This window comes from Gouania willdenowi, chromosome 7, assembly GCF_900634775.1.
Source record: "Gouania willdenowi chromosome 7, fGouWil2.1, whole genome shotgun sequence".
Taxonomy (NCBI): domain Eukaryota; kingdom Metazoa; phylum Chordata; class Actinopteri; order Blenniiformes; family Gobiesocidae; genus Gouania; species Gouania willdenowi.
Window position 1 is genome coordinate 19,475,203 of NC_041050.1, and position 14,526 is coordinate 19,489,728.

Below are 14,526 nucleotides of genomic sequence, written 5' to 3' on the forward strand. Positions count from 1 at the left end.
CTCATTCAAGTCACACAACACAAAACCAGCACGTTTCCTCTTCGTCTTCTTTTCAGTGTTTTTATTGGCTATTGGAAAACTACGTTTCATACTTCGGACCGCCCCCTCTGCGCATCTCAGGCCAATCCGAAAGAGCTTTAGCAATCCCTCAGCCAATGAGAAGCTGCTGTTTTTTAGTCCCGGCCAATGTAGATTGTCTGCTTTTGGCGGTTGTGCGCTAAACATGGCGGAAGATTTGAAAGGTAACACAAGGACTGTTTTTTTGTCTTTTTATCAGCTAAAGTCGACTTTTACGAACCGTCTCTGAAATTGTATTTCAAGTCCTTTCTTTAAAGATTTTGACTTCAGTCCCCGCGCATTATAAACGGTAACAGCTTGCTTACATTGACGCTGCAGCAGTCGCGCACTTTAATGAGGCTTTTAATGAGTTAAATAGTCCCTGAAATGTCTAATAACACGTTAAAACAGGGTTTGTGCTGACGCGAATACCCTGTGTTTGTTCTATGACTTAATGTAGTGAGAGACAGACGGACTTTAATCACCATTGAGCCCAGAAATAGCCAAAAACTGTTCACGGAGCACGCTAATGCTTTAAATACAAAATGGTGTGTGGTTTAATTGTTATTTGTGTGTAAATAAAAAACAACAAACAACTTGACACAATCTGAAGGATCATTGCTACTGATTTTAGTTTGTGACATTTAACAAACTGTGTATTAATGGTGTGATCCAGTCATCCGTGTTTAAAACAAAAAAAAAGCTGCACCATGTTGACTTTTGTGTGAATACAAATACAGAGGCTCTTTATATTTACATTATAGTCACTTTCTGTCAAAACACAACTTATTTAGTGTATTATTAGGGGTTTAATAACATAGTTACCGCTATTCACCTCTGATATTTTCCTTGTTGGTATAAGATTTATTTGTTCATTAAATCCCCATTAGCTTCCAAAGTGGTGGTTGCTTATCTTTCTGGGGTCCATAAAAAACAAGATTGTGCTACATGTAAGAACAGGGTGGGAAAAAATATACAGAAACATTACATAAAAAGGCACACCAAGACACATTTTCATTACACCAACAAATATATTATAAAAATACAGGATATATACATTAAGATTGGTAAATATATATATGATTTTAAAGCATTTTTTAAATATGCGTGAAGTTGACCTGTTTTTCAGGAACCTAGGTAATTTGTTACATCAGTGAAAAGCTTGAAAAAAAGACAGATACTTATAAATAGTTGGTATTTAGGACGATTGGGTTACAAACAAGTGGATATGATGGGAGTATTTGATCTTTTCTTGAAATAGTCTTAATAGATATTAGTAAATTATAGGGGGGTGTATTGCCTGGCAACTGGCGATACAATTCGTATCCCGATACATAGGTCACGATACGATACGATATATCCAGATCGACCTGAGATCTCGTCTTAGAGTTGACAAACTGATGATTATACCATCTAAAGTACTCACTAACGACAGTAACATTTCCCATCGACGTAAGCCTAAGTTAAAATATAAGCGGATTAAATTGAATAATCGAGGCATGGTGCAGCGCTCAGCATTAAGCTGTGATCATACTGTAGTAGGAGGCTGTCATGAAAATAAAAACTTCACTCATAAAAACAGGATTTATTTTTCTCGTAAAAACAGAAACTTTACTCATAAAAACAGAAACTTTTCTCTTATTCAAGTGAATGCAATAAGCTTCCGTACTTTCTTTTTAGATTTTTTTTTAAAAACACAAGCTGGTCAACATGCCCAGGTTGCAGTGCACTTCTTTGTGCAGTTACAATGTCAGTGGAAAATACTTTTTTGGTTAGATAAAGGTAAACATTTTTTAAAATAAATATATATATATATATAAAAAAAATTGATATGGATGTATTTTGAATCAATCCGCAACGTACATATCGCAATATATCACCAAATGTTTTTTTTTTCCCAACACCCCTAGTGAATTATAATGCATTTTATTTATTTATTTTCAATGAGGGGCCATGATAAAGTGCAGTGCACATCAGTAATACTGGTCCTTTAGGGACACCTCAAAGCAAGGTGAGCAGCCTTTTCTGGGCAACTTGATTTAGTGGTTTTTGACCAGATTACTGAACAGCACCCAATGTGAGACAGCACAACAGATATAGTACCACTTGCTTCAAAGTTTGAACTCAGGACGCAGCTTTTTATGCTACTTTGTTTAAAACAGATCAGAAGACCATCCTTTAAACTACTAATTCATCTTACACTATGAGTGGAGGTATCGTAACAGTTTTCAGCAGCCAGGTGTAAAGATCTGGGATCTAAACTAAAATCCGATATGATGAAAACCATAGTCCTCTTTCACCTGCAATAATAAACGGTGCAGACTATGGAGGGAGGTGTGTTTTGGACACTGACTTGAAGGTGCTTGCTGTGTCAGTTTGCAGTGTTCCTTGTAAAGTTTCCTGGATGGAGCTGGAGACCCTTTGTCGATCAGAGAGGCTTCACTGTGAAGAGCTCGGCGTAAACAGAGCCAACATCAATAACTTTGAGGTGGATTTCCTCTGCGACTACAAGAAGACCAAGGTACACCTTCAGCACTGCTAACACATCGTGCCGCTGTCAGTCAGATGTTTCATGGCAATTTATTTAAAGATAAAGACATTGAGACGAGACTGGATAAAAAAATATATAAATATGCTAAATGTCTTTTAAAATGGTCTTAATATACTTGTCTTGAAATTCTGTTGTCAATAAATCTCAAAATAGATTAAAATCCTACAGTTACTTGACATAATGAAAAAACTTGCATTTTCTCACCTGGTTTTTTTCTAAACCAACCAAGAAGTCACAAAAACAAGTTCACATTAGCTGACTTTGTAAATAAAGCACAATAACTTACATTATCTGGACTGTGTAAATGTCTAAATGAATAAACAAAAGGGTAGACAGTGTTGAACACAGTTACTCAGCATTGGAAGATGTCATTGGACAATTTGATTGTTGTTTTTTTAGCTCAGTGAGAAATTATACCAATGTTTTTCAGGTGAAAGTGAGCTGACGATACAGTGCAGTTTTCTAAATCAGTCAAGGCAAAAATCCATTGGAAAGGGTTTATTTATTTATAAGTTCATTTGACAGGGACAGTACACATTAATGAACATTTCTGTAAATGTATCAGTATTAGCTGCTAAGCTAGTTTTCAACTGTTGTCCCTTGGCAAGGTGTATAATGCCAACAACAATTATAAAACATATGAAACATTTTAAAAGTTAAAGCTACATACTTACATAACATAGCATTTGTTCATACAAATCATACAATGTTAACCTCTTAATGTTTGTTAATGCTAAGATATTCAGAAACCTACAGAAATGTGTTGGACACTAATTGTAAACTGTATTTTATTTTCACCCTAAACGTATAGAAGCTACTTCACATGTGTAGTTCTGCTCCTATTGCTAGTTTAGAATTTAGTTCTAGTGTAAAATATGGCTTGGGTTTTACTCATTATCATTCATTATTATTATTGTGACAATATCTCGATACGACGATATATTGCGATATTTTGCCGCACGATCGATTATCGATATACTTCCGCTAAGTATCGATATATATATATTTATTTTTTTTTCAAAACCTTTTCTGCTTTTTCACTAAAATGTGCAGGTATGTCTTCACAGAAATTTTTTCACTGTTTGTTGAAGGAACCAATATATTGTTTACTGGAATATTGCACTATAATGGTGTCACTGGTAAGAAAGACCCTATTTTTTGTTTACAGAAAGCACTATTGGAGATACTTATTCATTTACATTGGTATGTTGACACTTATTTACAGAAATGTTGCACTAAAATAGTGTCACTGTTCAAAGGACACTTTTTCAATTTATTGTCTTTCAGAGATATAAAATAAAAATTGTATTTTTTCACTTAATCTTTTTTTTCTTATGTCATAGATTATCGTAGATTGATTTATGACCAATATATCGATAATCGCAGTATCGTCATATCGCGAGATAATCATTATAGTGAGCTTTGTATCGCGTATCGTATCGTGAGGTACCCAAAGGTTCCCACCTCTAATTGTGAGGTCATGCAAGTTATATAAACTCTACATATTTGCGTCATCAATGAAACAAACCAATGTTGTTGTGCGTTTTTCAGGAGGATGAGTTCTACTTGGTAAAGTGGAGAGGATTTCTTGAGTCGGAATGCACCTGGGAACCACGGAGGAATCTCAAATGTCCAAAACTGATCAAACAGTTCCACATAGATCTGGATCAGGAGCTCAGGCGTTATAAGAAACGTTGCACCCCCAAAAAGCTTGACAAACAGATGTCCTCATTCCTCCTCCAGAAAGCCAAGGTTCGCCTGAGACTGCAGCAGTGGGAGGCCCATCTAAATTACACACGCAATCACCCAGGTCGCATCTTTGTAGTCAATGACGTGGACCTAGAGGGCCCACCGAGGAATTTCACTTACATCAACAACTACAAAGTAGGGTCAGGCATTGTGCTGGATGAAATGGCCGTGGGCTGTGAATGCAAAGACTGTTTCAAAGAGCCCATCAGTGGGTGTTGTCCAGGGGCCTCCCTGCACCGCATGGCTTACAACGACAAGGGCCAGGTTCGCATCCGACCTGGACAGCCTGTGTACGAATGCAACGCCCAGTGCAGGTGTGGGCCGGACTGTCCCAACAGAGTAGTGCAAAAAGGCATCCAGTTGGACCTGTGCATCTTCAGGACGGAGAACGACCGTGGGTGGGGCGTTCGTACTCTGCATCACATCAGGAAGAACACATTTGTCATGGAGTACGTGGGGGAGGTGAGAATCAAACGTGCTTTGTGACGTGTGTGATGATCCATTGATTGCATTACTGGTTTTAGGGTTAAAAAAGAGCCCGTACACCAAAGACACTGGAGCCGTTGCTTTGATGTTTAGTTATAAAACTAAACCACATTAAACTTAGGGCTGGGCGATTTTGCCTAAAAAAAATCTTCGATTTCTTAAAGAAAAGTTCGAGTTTCGATGTATTTATTTTTTAATGCACTTAAAATGACTGCAGACATCAGATATATTGTCAAAAGTGCAACTTTATTGCTGTGATTGTCCTGAAGAGTTAAAATGCATAGAACAATCCCAAAATAAAAAGTAAATGAGGCTCTGTCATTCAACAATTTCAAGCTTTAACCCAGGTTTAAGCAAAAGTGCAACAACAACTTCACAGTAGCTTAAATTTTCTGATTAAGAAATCAGATAACTACATAATTTACTACATTACAATTAAAAAAAAATAATGAACTCTTTCCTTAGCATCTCAGCATAGTGCGAATAAAAAAGTAAACATGCCTATGGCACACATATAGCCTACTCAAAGGGTTAACAAATGTAAACAAAGAGGGTCGGCTCACATCGGAACGCGAAAGAGTCAGAAGAAACTGTGGTGGGGAATTACTATTTTTATTAATTTATTTTTTTTTATTTTTTTAAACTCGAATTTGCAAAATAAAAATTGTTCTTATCTACAAATTTGATTATTCGATTAAATCGATTTGATACTGGGGAAAAGCAGGCAAATGCTTAGGAACAGTAGGGCTCCCACTGGGCTGACAAAAACTTATTGTACAGTAAGAGCTGTAAATTTAACTTTCTCTGTCATTGTTCATAATGGCTTTATCCTTGCATTTCAAATAATTATTAATGCACAGTTTTTTTTTAGTGTTAATATTTATTTAATTAATGCGTTTCATTATTTTTTGCCAAAAATATTAACATGTAGATTTTAATTTTACAGTTGTTTTTTTTTTTTTTTAATGATTATTTTTAAACAACTACTGATAAAGGCTGGCTGGGTGGGCCTCGAGTATGTTTATTTCTTAGAAACTGTCCCAAAACTCAAAAACATAACAGACAGTATTTTTCCAGTTGTGGATCTTCTTTTATATATTTGTAATTCAAATGCATCACAAACAAAATAAGACCTCCTGTTTGGTTTTGGAAATATCTCAGATGTGTCAATTCCTAAATTTTGGGTTTAATTCAGGGACTCCAGTCCTCGAGGGCCGGATTCCTGAGGCTTTTAGATGCTCCGTGCTCCAACACACCTGAATCAACTGAATGGCTCGTATCATTCTTCTGCAGAGCTTGATGACAACACATGGATTTCAATGAGGTGTGTTGGAGCAGGGACACATCTAAAAGCCTCAGGAATCCAGCCCTCGAGGACTGGAGTCCAGCACCCCTGGTTTAATTCATGTGGTGTCACAAAGTTCGTTTTTATTGACGTCCCTTTTGGAATGCACATAGTCAGCTGTTTGATTAAAAAAACAGATTTGATCAAGTTTGTGATTGTTACTGATGGTTTGAAAGACTTTCATGTTAAATATTTGTTAGACCTCAGTGAGGATGTGTTATTCCTGCTTTGGAAGTGAACGTGCTATATTAGAAGTGAAGAACATTTCCTCCTGGGTTTTTCAAACAGTCTCTTTTGGTTCATTGTGTTTATCGCACATTAATGGGGTTTGTTGGAGACAATACATTATCTCACATCAAATGAACAATCCCAGCTCTAGTAATTTATTTTTATGTCAAACCTTTTGTAATTTAGCGTCATACTACTGTTAGCGTACGTCTCACTAGTGTATAAGTTGCTGTTTTTATGTTGCGTTAATCACTGTGTTGTGCCATGGTTTTTGTCTAGATCATCACTTCAGATGAAGCAGAGAGGAGGGGCCACGTGTATGACCGCCAAGGTTCCACATACCTGTTTGACCTGGATTACGTAGAGGACGTGTACACGGTGGATGCAGCTCACCTAGGAAACATTTCTCACTTTGTCAACCACAGTGTGAGTGTCGTAAATGTCTTTGTTTTAGTGTCTGAATAAGAGATTGTTGTACTCATTTTGAGTTCATGTCAGAGCCCAGAGGGACCCTTTGAACTGGGTCAAGCCCCAGCCTGTAGGTAGATGTGTTATCTTAAAGTTAGGAATCTGACTTCTTAACTACCCATAACCACCTTGTTCTAACATGCCAGGTGCTGTCAATCCTAAAGTTTATCTTATAATTTGGTTATGGTCTGGTGGAATTATAACATTCCCTGGATTTTTCTAGGAGAATTAGGTGTTTTCTGGATTATTACATGAATCTAGGGATTTATATGATAGACAATAATAATCACACTAACAATGCAATATTTAGAAAAGGGGGAGGAAAAGAAATAGTTTCACTCTGGGCATATTTACCCATTTACTCTGGTTATGACCTTTTCAATGCAAAAATAATATAAAAATAAAACAATCAACAACATAAATATCTATTTTTTTTATTTAGTGCCAAATAGAATGCAAAAACAAACAGGCAATTCCTCAGTCTAAAATTAAAACCAAATCATGTCATCATCTTCAAAAAATATTCATATCTGTGCATGAACTTTGCATACTAAGTTTATTCATTTAATTATTATTATTAAACATCAAACTAGAACTTTCTACACTGCCCAGGTTTATAATATGAACTTTTTTTTTTCAACAATATTAGTATGTTAATATTTTCTGACAGCGATTGAGACCTTTGGTTGTCGATTATGTCTCCTGCAGTTAAATAGGTGTACGTCACCTCCTCTAACCTTCGCTATATTTAGATAATCAAAGATAGATTTTGTCATGTTTCCTGTTGTTGCACAATGTATCATTCTGGAATTCTCTAAACCTATAAATTAGATTATTTGTGCACTTTATGTTAATGGTCTATCGCGGTTAATTTTTAGAATCAGTAAATTAAGTAATCAGACTGGCATTTAAGAAAAACTTTGAAGTCTACAACTTTGTGAGGTAATGTAGTAGAAACTTTGTTTTAGTGTCAAATTAAAGGTGTTTAGACAGTTTATGGTAATATATAGAAATTACGATTAAAAGTGCCCAGCCCTAAAATATATTGTGTATAAGTCAATTTTGGTCTCCAAAGTTAATAGTTGTTAGTTCAGAGGTTTATAATGCTGTCTCGTAGAGAGTACTACATGGGTTTCTCTGGGCACTCGTGTTTCCTCCCTGAAAAATAATTTGGTAATGGGTCACAAGTAACTTCAGTTTATCTCTCCAAGTTTAGGGAAATAAAAAAACAACTTTGATGGACTTGTACGATGTTAATAACACATTTGACCGTTGATAATATTAAACATATTTGTTACTAAGTGGACGTGATGCCACAGAAGCACTGCTGTTGTTTTGACCACACCACACTCTGTTCTATTTTCAGTGCAACCCCAATCTCCAGGTATTCAATGTGTTCATTAACAACATTGATGAGAGACTTCCCAGAATTGCCTTGTTTTCAACCCGTGCCATTCGAGCAGGAGAGGAGCTCACCTTTGATTATAAGATGCAGAGTAAGTGAGAAGTTCATTTGAAACTTTATGAACCAAACCAGAACCTGCATTTTGTAACCCTACTTCATACTGTCCCCAGAAGTCATAAAACACCATTGTAATAATACTCACAGTATTTGGTAATAGATAAATTAAAAGCTCATTATTAACACCAATATCTACTTTACCATTGATATGATTCCATATGTTTAGGGTGCTAATTGTATCTTTGTTTTGAACTGACATTGATAGAGACAGTTTTTAACAATTCAACTTTAAGTATAAGTTACTCCAAGTTGAGTTATTATTAAAAGTAAAATATCGTAACTTACAGCACCAATAATGTGAGATTATAACCTGTATAAAATGTGTAGAATTGATTATTTATAACCATGATCTTATTTTATGTGTTCTACAGCCTTACATTTTACACTATTATCTAATGTGGTATTTATTTTTCTTCTTACTCTCTGCTCTTCTATTGTGTTGCTGCAACATGTGAATTTCACAGCTGGGTACCAATAAAGGTCTATTCTATTCTATTTTATAATGCACATGCACATCATAACTTAGTCTATCTATAGCAGGGGTGTGCAAACTTTGATCTGCTGACCAAATGCGGCCTGTCCTCTATTGTAAATTGGCCTGCAGAGAAGATTAAAAAAAAGTATTACAGTTATGGCCTCAAACATAAACGTGTTGGTTCTAACACTGAAACCCATGACCGAGGCAGGTTATCACATAGACATTTTATACTTAGACTCAGCATTAAGGCCTGCTGCTGATTAGAGCCGACCTGTCTCTGTTGATCACAACCGTCAGACATGGAGGACAGACGGACAAATAAAACCAAAGAAACCCAGAAAACGGGTAAATTCAGGTCTTTATTTAAAGAATAATCTTTGATTTTTATTATTTTTTGCTATTATTGTATTATTTGTATTACTATCATAATGATACTGGTATTATATTAAATGATCATAATCACTATAATAATTGTTATATTGCTATTATCATTAACATTTTGTTTTTGTTATTATTACGAGTGCAGTGCCTGTATAGCTATAGAAAAGTGGGAGGGTCAGTAGCTTTTTCATGGATGGCCAAATGAGGCTGTGTTTGAAGGTGGGACGTCAGGGACATCTAGGTTTGTTGTGAAATGCTTCTAGTATGCCAGATGACATGCTTGTAGACACATTTGCACAATTCTTCCCCTAACAGACCAGACTGCTTTGAGGGACAGCAAGTGTGAGTGAGTTCTGTAGTGTGGTTGTTTAGGGGAAGGTCTGGGTTAGGACACACTCAGAAATCTATCTCAATGTGCTTTAACACACAAACACACAGACAGTCATTGGTTTTAAGAGATAGAACTGATGACATATCTCTATAATACATTGGGAATATTAGAACATAGGGATGACATCATCAGTGTGGAGGTGGGACTGATTACATCATCACTGAGTGCATTGACTCAGGGGGTGGGGCGTCCAAACAAATCCGACGTTGCACACCCTTGAACCAAGCAGCAGCCTTGTTGAAACTCTCAGCTCAGTCTGATCCTGATCCACAGAGATATTTGAGGAACACACAGACAGAGATTCCTTGCTTTTATAGAGATATTATTTCTATTTTATACACATTACCAACCTGACCTCCGTCTTTTTCCAGTTGATCCGATGGACACTGAAAGCACCAAAATGGACTCCAGTTTCAGTTTTGCTGGCCTCCCCTCATCTCCGAAGAAAAGAGTTCGTGTTGAATGTCGATGTGGATCCGACTCATGTCGAAAGTATCTGTTCTGACACAGTGCATCCTGGGAATTCCACACATTATCCTGTGAATAATCTGTGAGGATACAGACATTTGAACAAACCTTTGTTTCTACTTTTTCAACTTTTGCATGTTTGGAAACTCTAAAACATTAGAAGCCTTTTTGTTTTTATCAGAGTTAAAACATTGTTAGTCAAACTAAAGGCTTCAAACCACAATGATTTGTGTCGCTGTGAGTTTGAAGCTGTTTGATGTGGTAACCTGTAACTGCAGCACATCACTCCAAGGTATTTTATGTGTTTCTCAAACTAATGCTAATTGGACCTTAGTAGGAAACAAGTTATTCTTAGAGGAAGCTGCTGATGGTTGTTTCTGTCAGTGGTTTCTTTTATTATTATTGATCTTATTTGCTGACAAATAAGATCAATGGGCCTGCAACACTTGTAATATCTGATGAGCAGGCTTTGTTTTACACATTTTGATTTTAACCCCAGGATGAGTAGGGCTGCAGTTTTTGTGCCAGCACCATTTCAGACAGTGATAAGGTTTTTTTAAAAACGTATATGTGCAGCTTTTTTTATCCTCCATTTGTTTTGTCCTTTCTTTACTTTGGCGGTGAAGGATGGAATTCATTGTCTGCTTCAAAAAAGAACATGTTATCTCTGTGTGTCAGAGGTGTAAAGACTGATCTACGTCGCTTATTTCTGCCTGTTTTATTTGTCTTTTTGTTTGTTTTGTTTGCTGCAGCAGTTCTTGTTTTCCTATTTTGTAGCAGCCAGACTTTGTGTTTGATCAGAACTCGGCAGCGTCATCGATTTTCCTTATGGAGTCTGGGTTGATAATATGTGAATCTACCAGCTGGTTGTTTACCATGATGTGAGCTTCCACTGACTGAAGGCATCCCAGTGTTTCTTATCTTCCACTGCCTTTTATAATGAAACTGACAACTGTATTCTCTTGTCATATTTTACATAATTGTGGGTATTTTATGCGTCTATAGGGGTGTCCAATTCCAGTCTTCAAGGGCCACTATCCAGCATGTTTTAGACGTTTCCCTCTTCCAACACACCTGATTCAAATGATTAGGATCGTTATCAGGCTTCTGCAGAGCTGGATGAGGAGTTGATCATTTGAATCTGGTGTGTTGGAAGAGGGAAACATCTAAAACATGCTGGATAGTGGCCCTCGAGGACCGGAATTGGACACCCCTGGTCTATGGGATTATTTTTTTGTATTTGTACAAACTTTCTGTCACGACACATGTAAAACCTCTGGTTCATGGTAAAATACCAGATACTCAGTTTCTTCTGACGTTGACCATGACAGCTTTGGAATGAGAAGTCCCCCTCGTTAACATTATGGTATGTTAGCGATCAACCACTGCATGTTTTTCATGTTTGCTTTCTTCAACACCTTCACAGTGAGTTATAACATCTTCTGTAGAGTTGGATACAATCAAATCCATTGAAATAAAGCAAACATGGCTGCATTAGTGTAGGTTATTCTCCATATCACATTTAAAAGGTATCATTTACAACAGTGTTTATCAAATGGCGGTACTCGTACCCCTAGTGGTATGCAATGACACTACAGGGGGTACTTGAGAGAGACAGAGAGGGGGAAATTAATTTTATAGTTTTAAAATCTTTATTTTGTGTTGAAAATGATAACATTAAATGTGTAATTATTAACAGAGACAAATATACTGAATAATAAAAAGAACAGTCAAACAACAAAATAAAAATGACACCAAGAACACATACACTAAAGAGAAACTTAATTAGAATTACCAGTTACACACAACACAACTAAATGAGAGAAAAAAATTTTAAAAAAGTTTGAGAAACACTGATTTACGATACTTGCTTTTTTTTTTTTCCTTGGGTCCGATAATAACTTTGTCTATATGTAAGATAACAGTCATACACTGTTTAGCTTTATATGAAAACATTTTCAAGAAACACCAAAATGGATTGTAGCACCTAGTGATGAACGCTCACTGGAGGAGAATCTAGGCCAGTCCTGGTCTTTCCACGTCTGATCCCAACAGATCGACTTTGCTAATCATGAGTGCGTTCCTCACATAAACAGTAAGTAGGGATCTCTGTGGATTTACAGGCTTTATGCAGGATAAAAGGTTCTTAATGAAGAGACACAGGTGGTTGGTGTCAGTCAAAAGTAATGGAGCCACATTAGCTATGCTACAGTGATCTTTTCCTCGCACTGATTGTACGTGTGTTTAAAGGAGATCGTTCGATCCTTATAGTCTGTTTGCAGTAAACAGGAGCTGTGAACACTCAGAATTAGCTACAATTACAACATTTTACTTTTATTACAACTCCCCATGGAGGGACAGCTAAGGAGAAAATTATCAGAATAGTTATTTTATTAATAAAATGGACGGTTTCATCCATTTTCTATACTTGATAACCAGTGTTGGGTAAGTTACTCTAAAATTGTAATATATTTATATAGTTACTGGGATAAAAATAGTAATATATTTGTATTACAATATTACTGTTGTTGTATACTTTTTTTTTTTTTTTTTTTTTTTTAAATGTAACTAAGTTAAACTACTATGAGTTACTTTTGGTCCAGAACACTAATTTGATAGTGTTCGAATAACATAGGCCTAAGCTTTGTTACTTCTGTTGTTTCAGGAGCAGAAAGCTCTTTTTTGTTCTCCATAAGTTATATTTAACTATAATGATCATCTTTTTTTCCTCAAATAATTGAAAACTGAGAAAACAAATCAAATATGCACTTAAATTAAATATGCATGTAACTTGAGTTACTTTAATTGTAACTAGTAATTTATTACCATTTTTCACTTTTGTAATGAGCTACAATACTGAGTTACTTGAAAAAGGAATATATTCCAAAAATAACTAGTTATACTCCCAACACTGCTTAACCCAGTACTACTTATCCCAGTTCACTCATCGTGCAAAGGTACACGCTGAAAACATTCACATATTTGTTCCTTTGATCAATTTGGATACTTTGATCCAGTGGTAATTTCGTTGACTAATTCGTTTCGTCACGAATATATTTTTGTGTACGAAAACTAAAAAAGTCATTGATTGAAACTAAAACTATGACTAAATTAATTGACATTATCGTCAACTCAGAAAGGACTAGAAAATAGACTGTGACGAAAGTCTAATCAGAAGACAGGAGAGATATAGTCTGGAACCATATCCTAATCTCCTTGTATTGTTCATACAGGCGATTATTCTGGATTCAGATTCAGTTCTGGTGGCTGAGCGGGGGCGGGACAAACACTCTCAGAGTAACCAATCAAACGATGAGCGGATCTGACGACAATAGCGCGACGAGCATAGTTCTTTTTCCCTGAACGCAGTCAGCGGACGTAAACAGCATGTAGTACGGTACAGACTTACAGTTTTAAAGCTTCTTCTTCTTGTGGTTTCAACAATATATCCAGGTATTTTAAAACAAAGCACAGCGCAGCTGCTAAGATCTTGTCCGTGTTGGCCGCCATGTTTGTTTTGATACTGCTTTGCGTATCGGATATGACGTATTTTCCTGTTCGGCTCTCATTGGCTGCACCAACTCTAGGGCGAGGAAGTGAGAAGAGACGGTCGCGTTCATAGATATCATATATAAATATCAATGTATCAATGTTCTAACGGTAAAAATAATCTAAATCTGTCTTTGACTCGTTGTGTCAGACAAGGCGAGTTTATCCCTCCTGACCATTGAACTCACGTGCGAGAAATGAACGAGAGCGAGATTTCAGAGACTATGAAAAGGCTTATTGAAGTTAAACTTATTTGTGTTGAAATTAAAGTTAAAGTTGTGTTTTATATATTACACACATAAATAACAGTAGGTTTAGTTTGTTTCCTATACCAGCGGTAAAAAAAAGAAAGAAAAAAAAGTCTATTAAATATGTTATTGATTTAGTCGACTAAAATTAAAACAAATCAGATGACTAAATCTTGACTAAAACTAAAAATAATTTTAGTCAAAAGACTAAGACTAAAACTCAATAAAAATGTATTTTAAAAATGAACACAGCTTTAATCAGCTTCACATTTTTATTTTATTTTATTTTATTTATATATTCTTCCAGCTGGGAGGCATTGTCACTAGGGCCAAATAAAGGCACAATGTGAATTGCATATTATTGTCATTAACCAAATGTATATAGGGTGAAAAGAGATAGATATTAATAACTGCAATGTAAGATGCCACAGTGCATTAGGATTTTGTGTGCTCTGCTCAGGAAGATTACCAGCAGTTTTAGGAAAAAATATGAAAGGCCAAAAGCTTGATTGTGGTATTGGTTTACTTTACTAATATAGTTTAAGCACCTGTTCTTTACACCAAGTCTCTAACACATACTTCCTTGAGGTCTGCAGTCCTGAGTG

At 36.0% G+C, this 14,526-nt stretch overlaps 1 protein-coding gene across 1 annotated transcript; it reads left to right on the top strand.

Annotated features, from left to right (window-relative positions):
- The first annotated feature begins 72 nt into the window (after positions 1–72).
- Positions 73–11,160, top strand: suv39h1a (SUV39H1 histone lysine methyltransferase a). The gene is made up of 6 exons (XM_028453090.1): positions 73–242; positions 2,433–2,578; positions 4,160–4,819; positions 6,696–6,842; positions 8,251–8,380; positions 10,028–11,160. Exons 1-6 carry the CDS (start codon positions 224–226, stop codon positions 10,159–10,161), a joined length of 1,236 nt encoding a protein of 411 aa, XP_028308891.1. The 5' UTR covers positions 73–223; the 3' UTR covers positions 10,162–11,160.
- Positions 11,161–14,526: the final 3,366 nt, after the last annotated feature.

Bases quoted from the DNA above. Each gene is read 5' to 3' on its own strand.
- suv39h1a (XM_028453090.1), top strand. The intron at 6,843-8,250 runs GTGAGTGTCGTA...TTCTATTTTCAG, and splicing joins CTCACTTTGTCAACCACAGT to TGCAACCCCAATCTCCAGGT. The intron at 8,381-10,027 runs GTAAGTGAGAAG...GTCTTTTTCCAG, and splicing joins CTTTGATTATAAGATGCAGA to TTGATCCGATGGACACTGAA.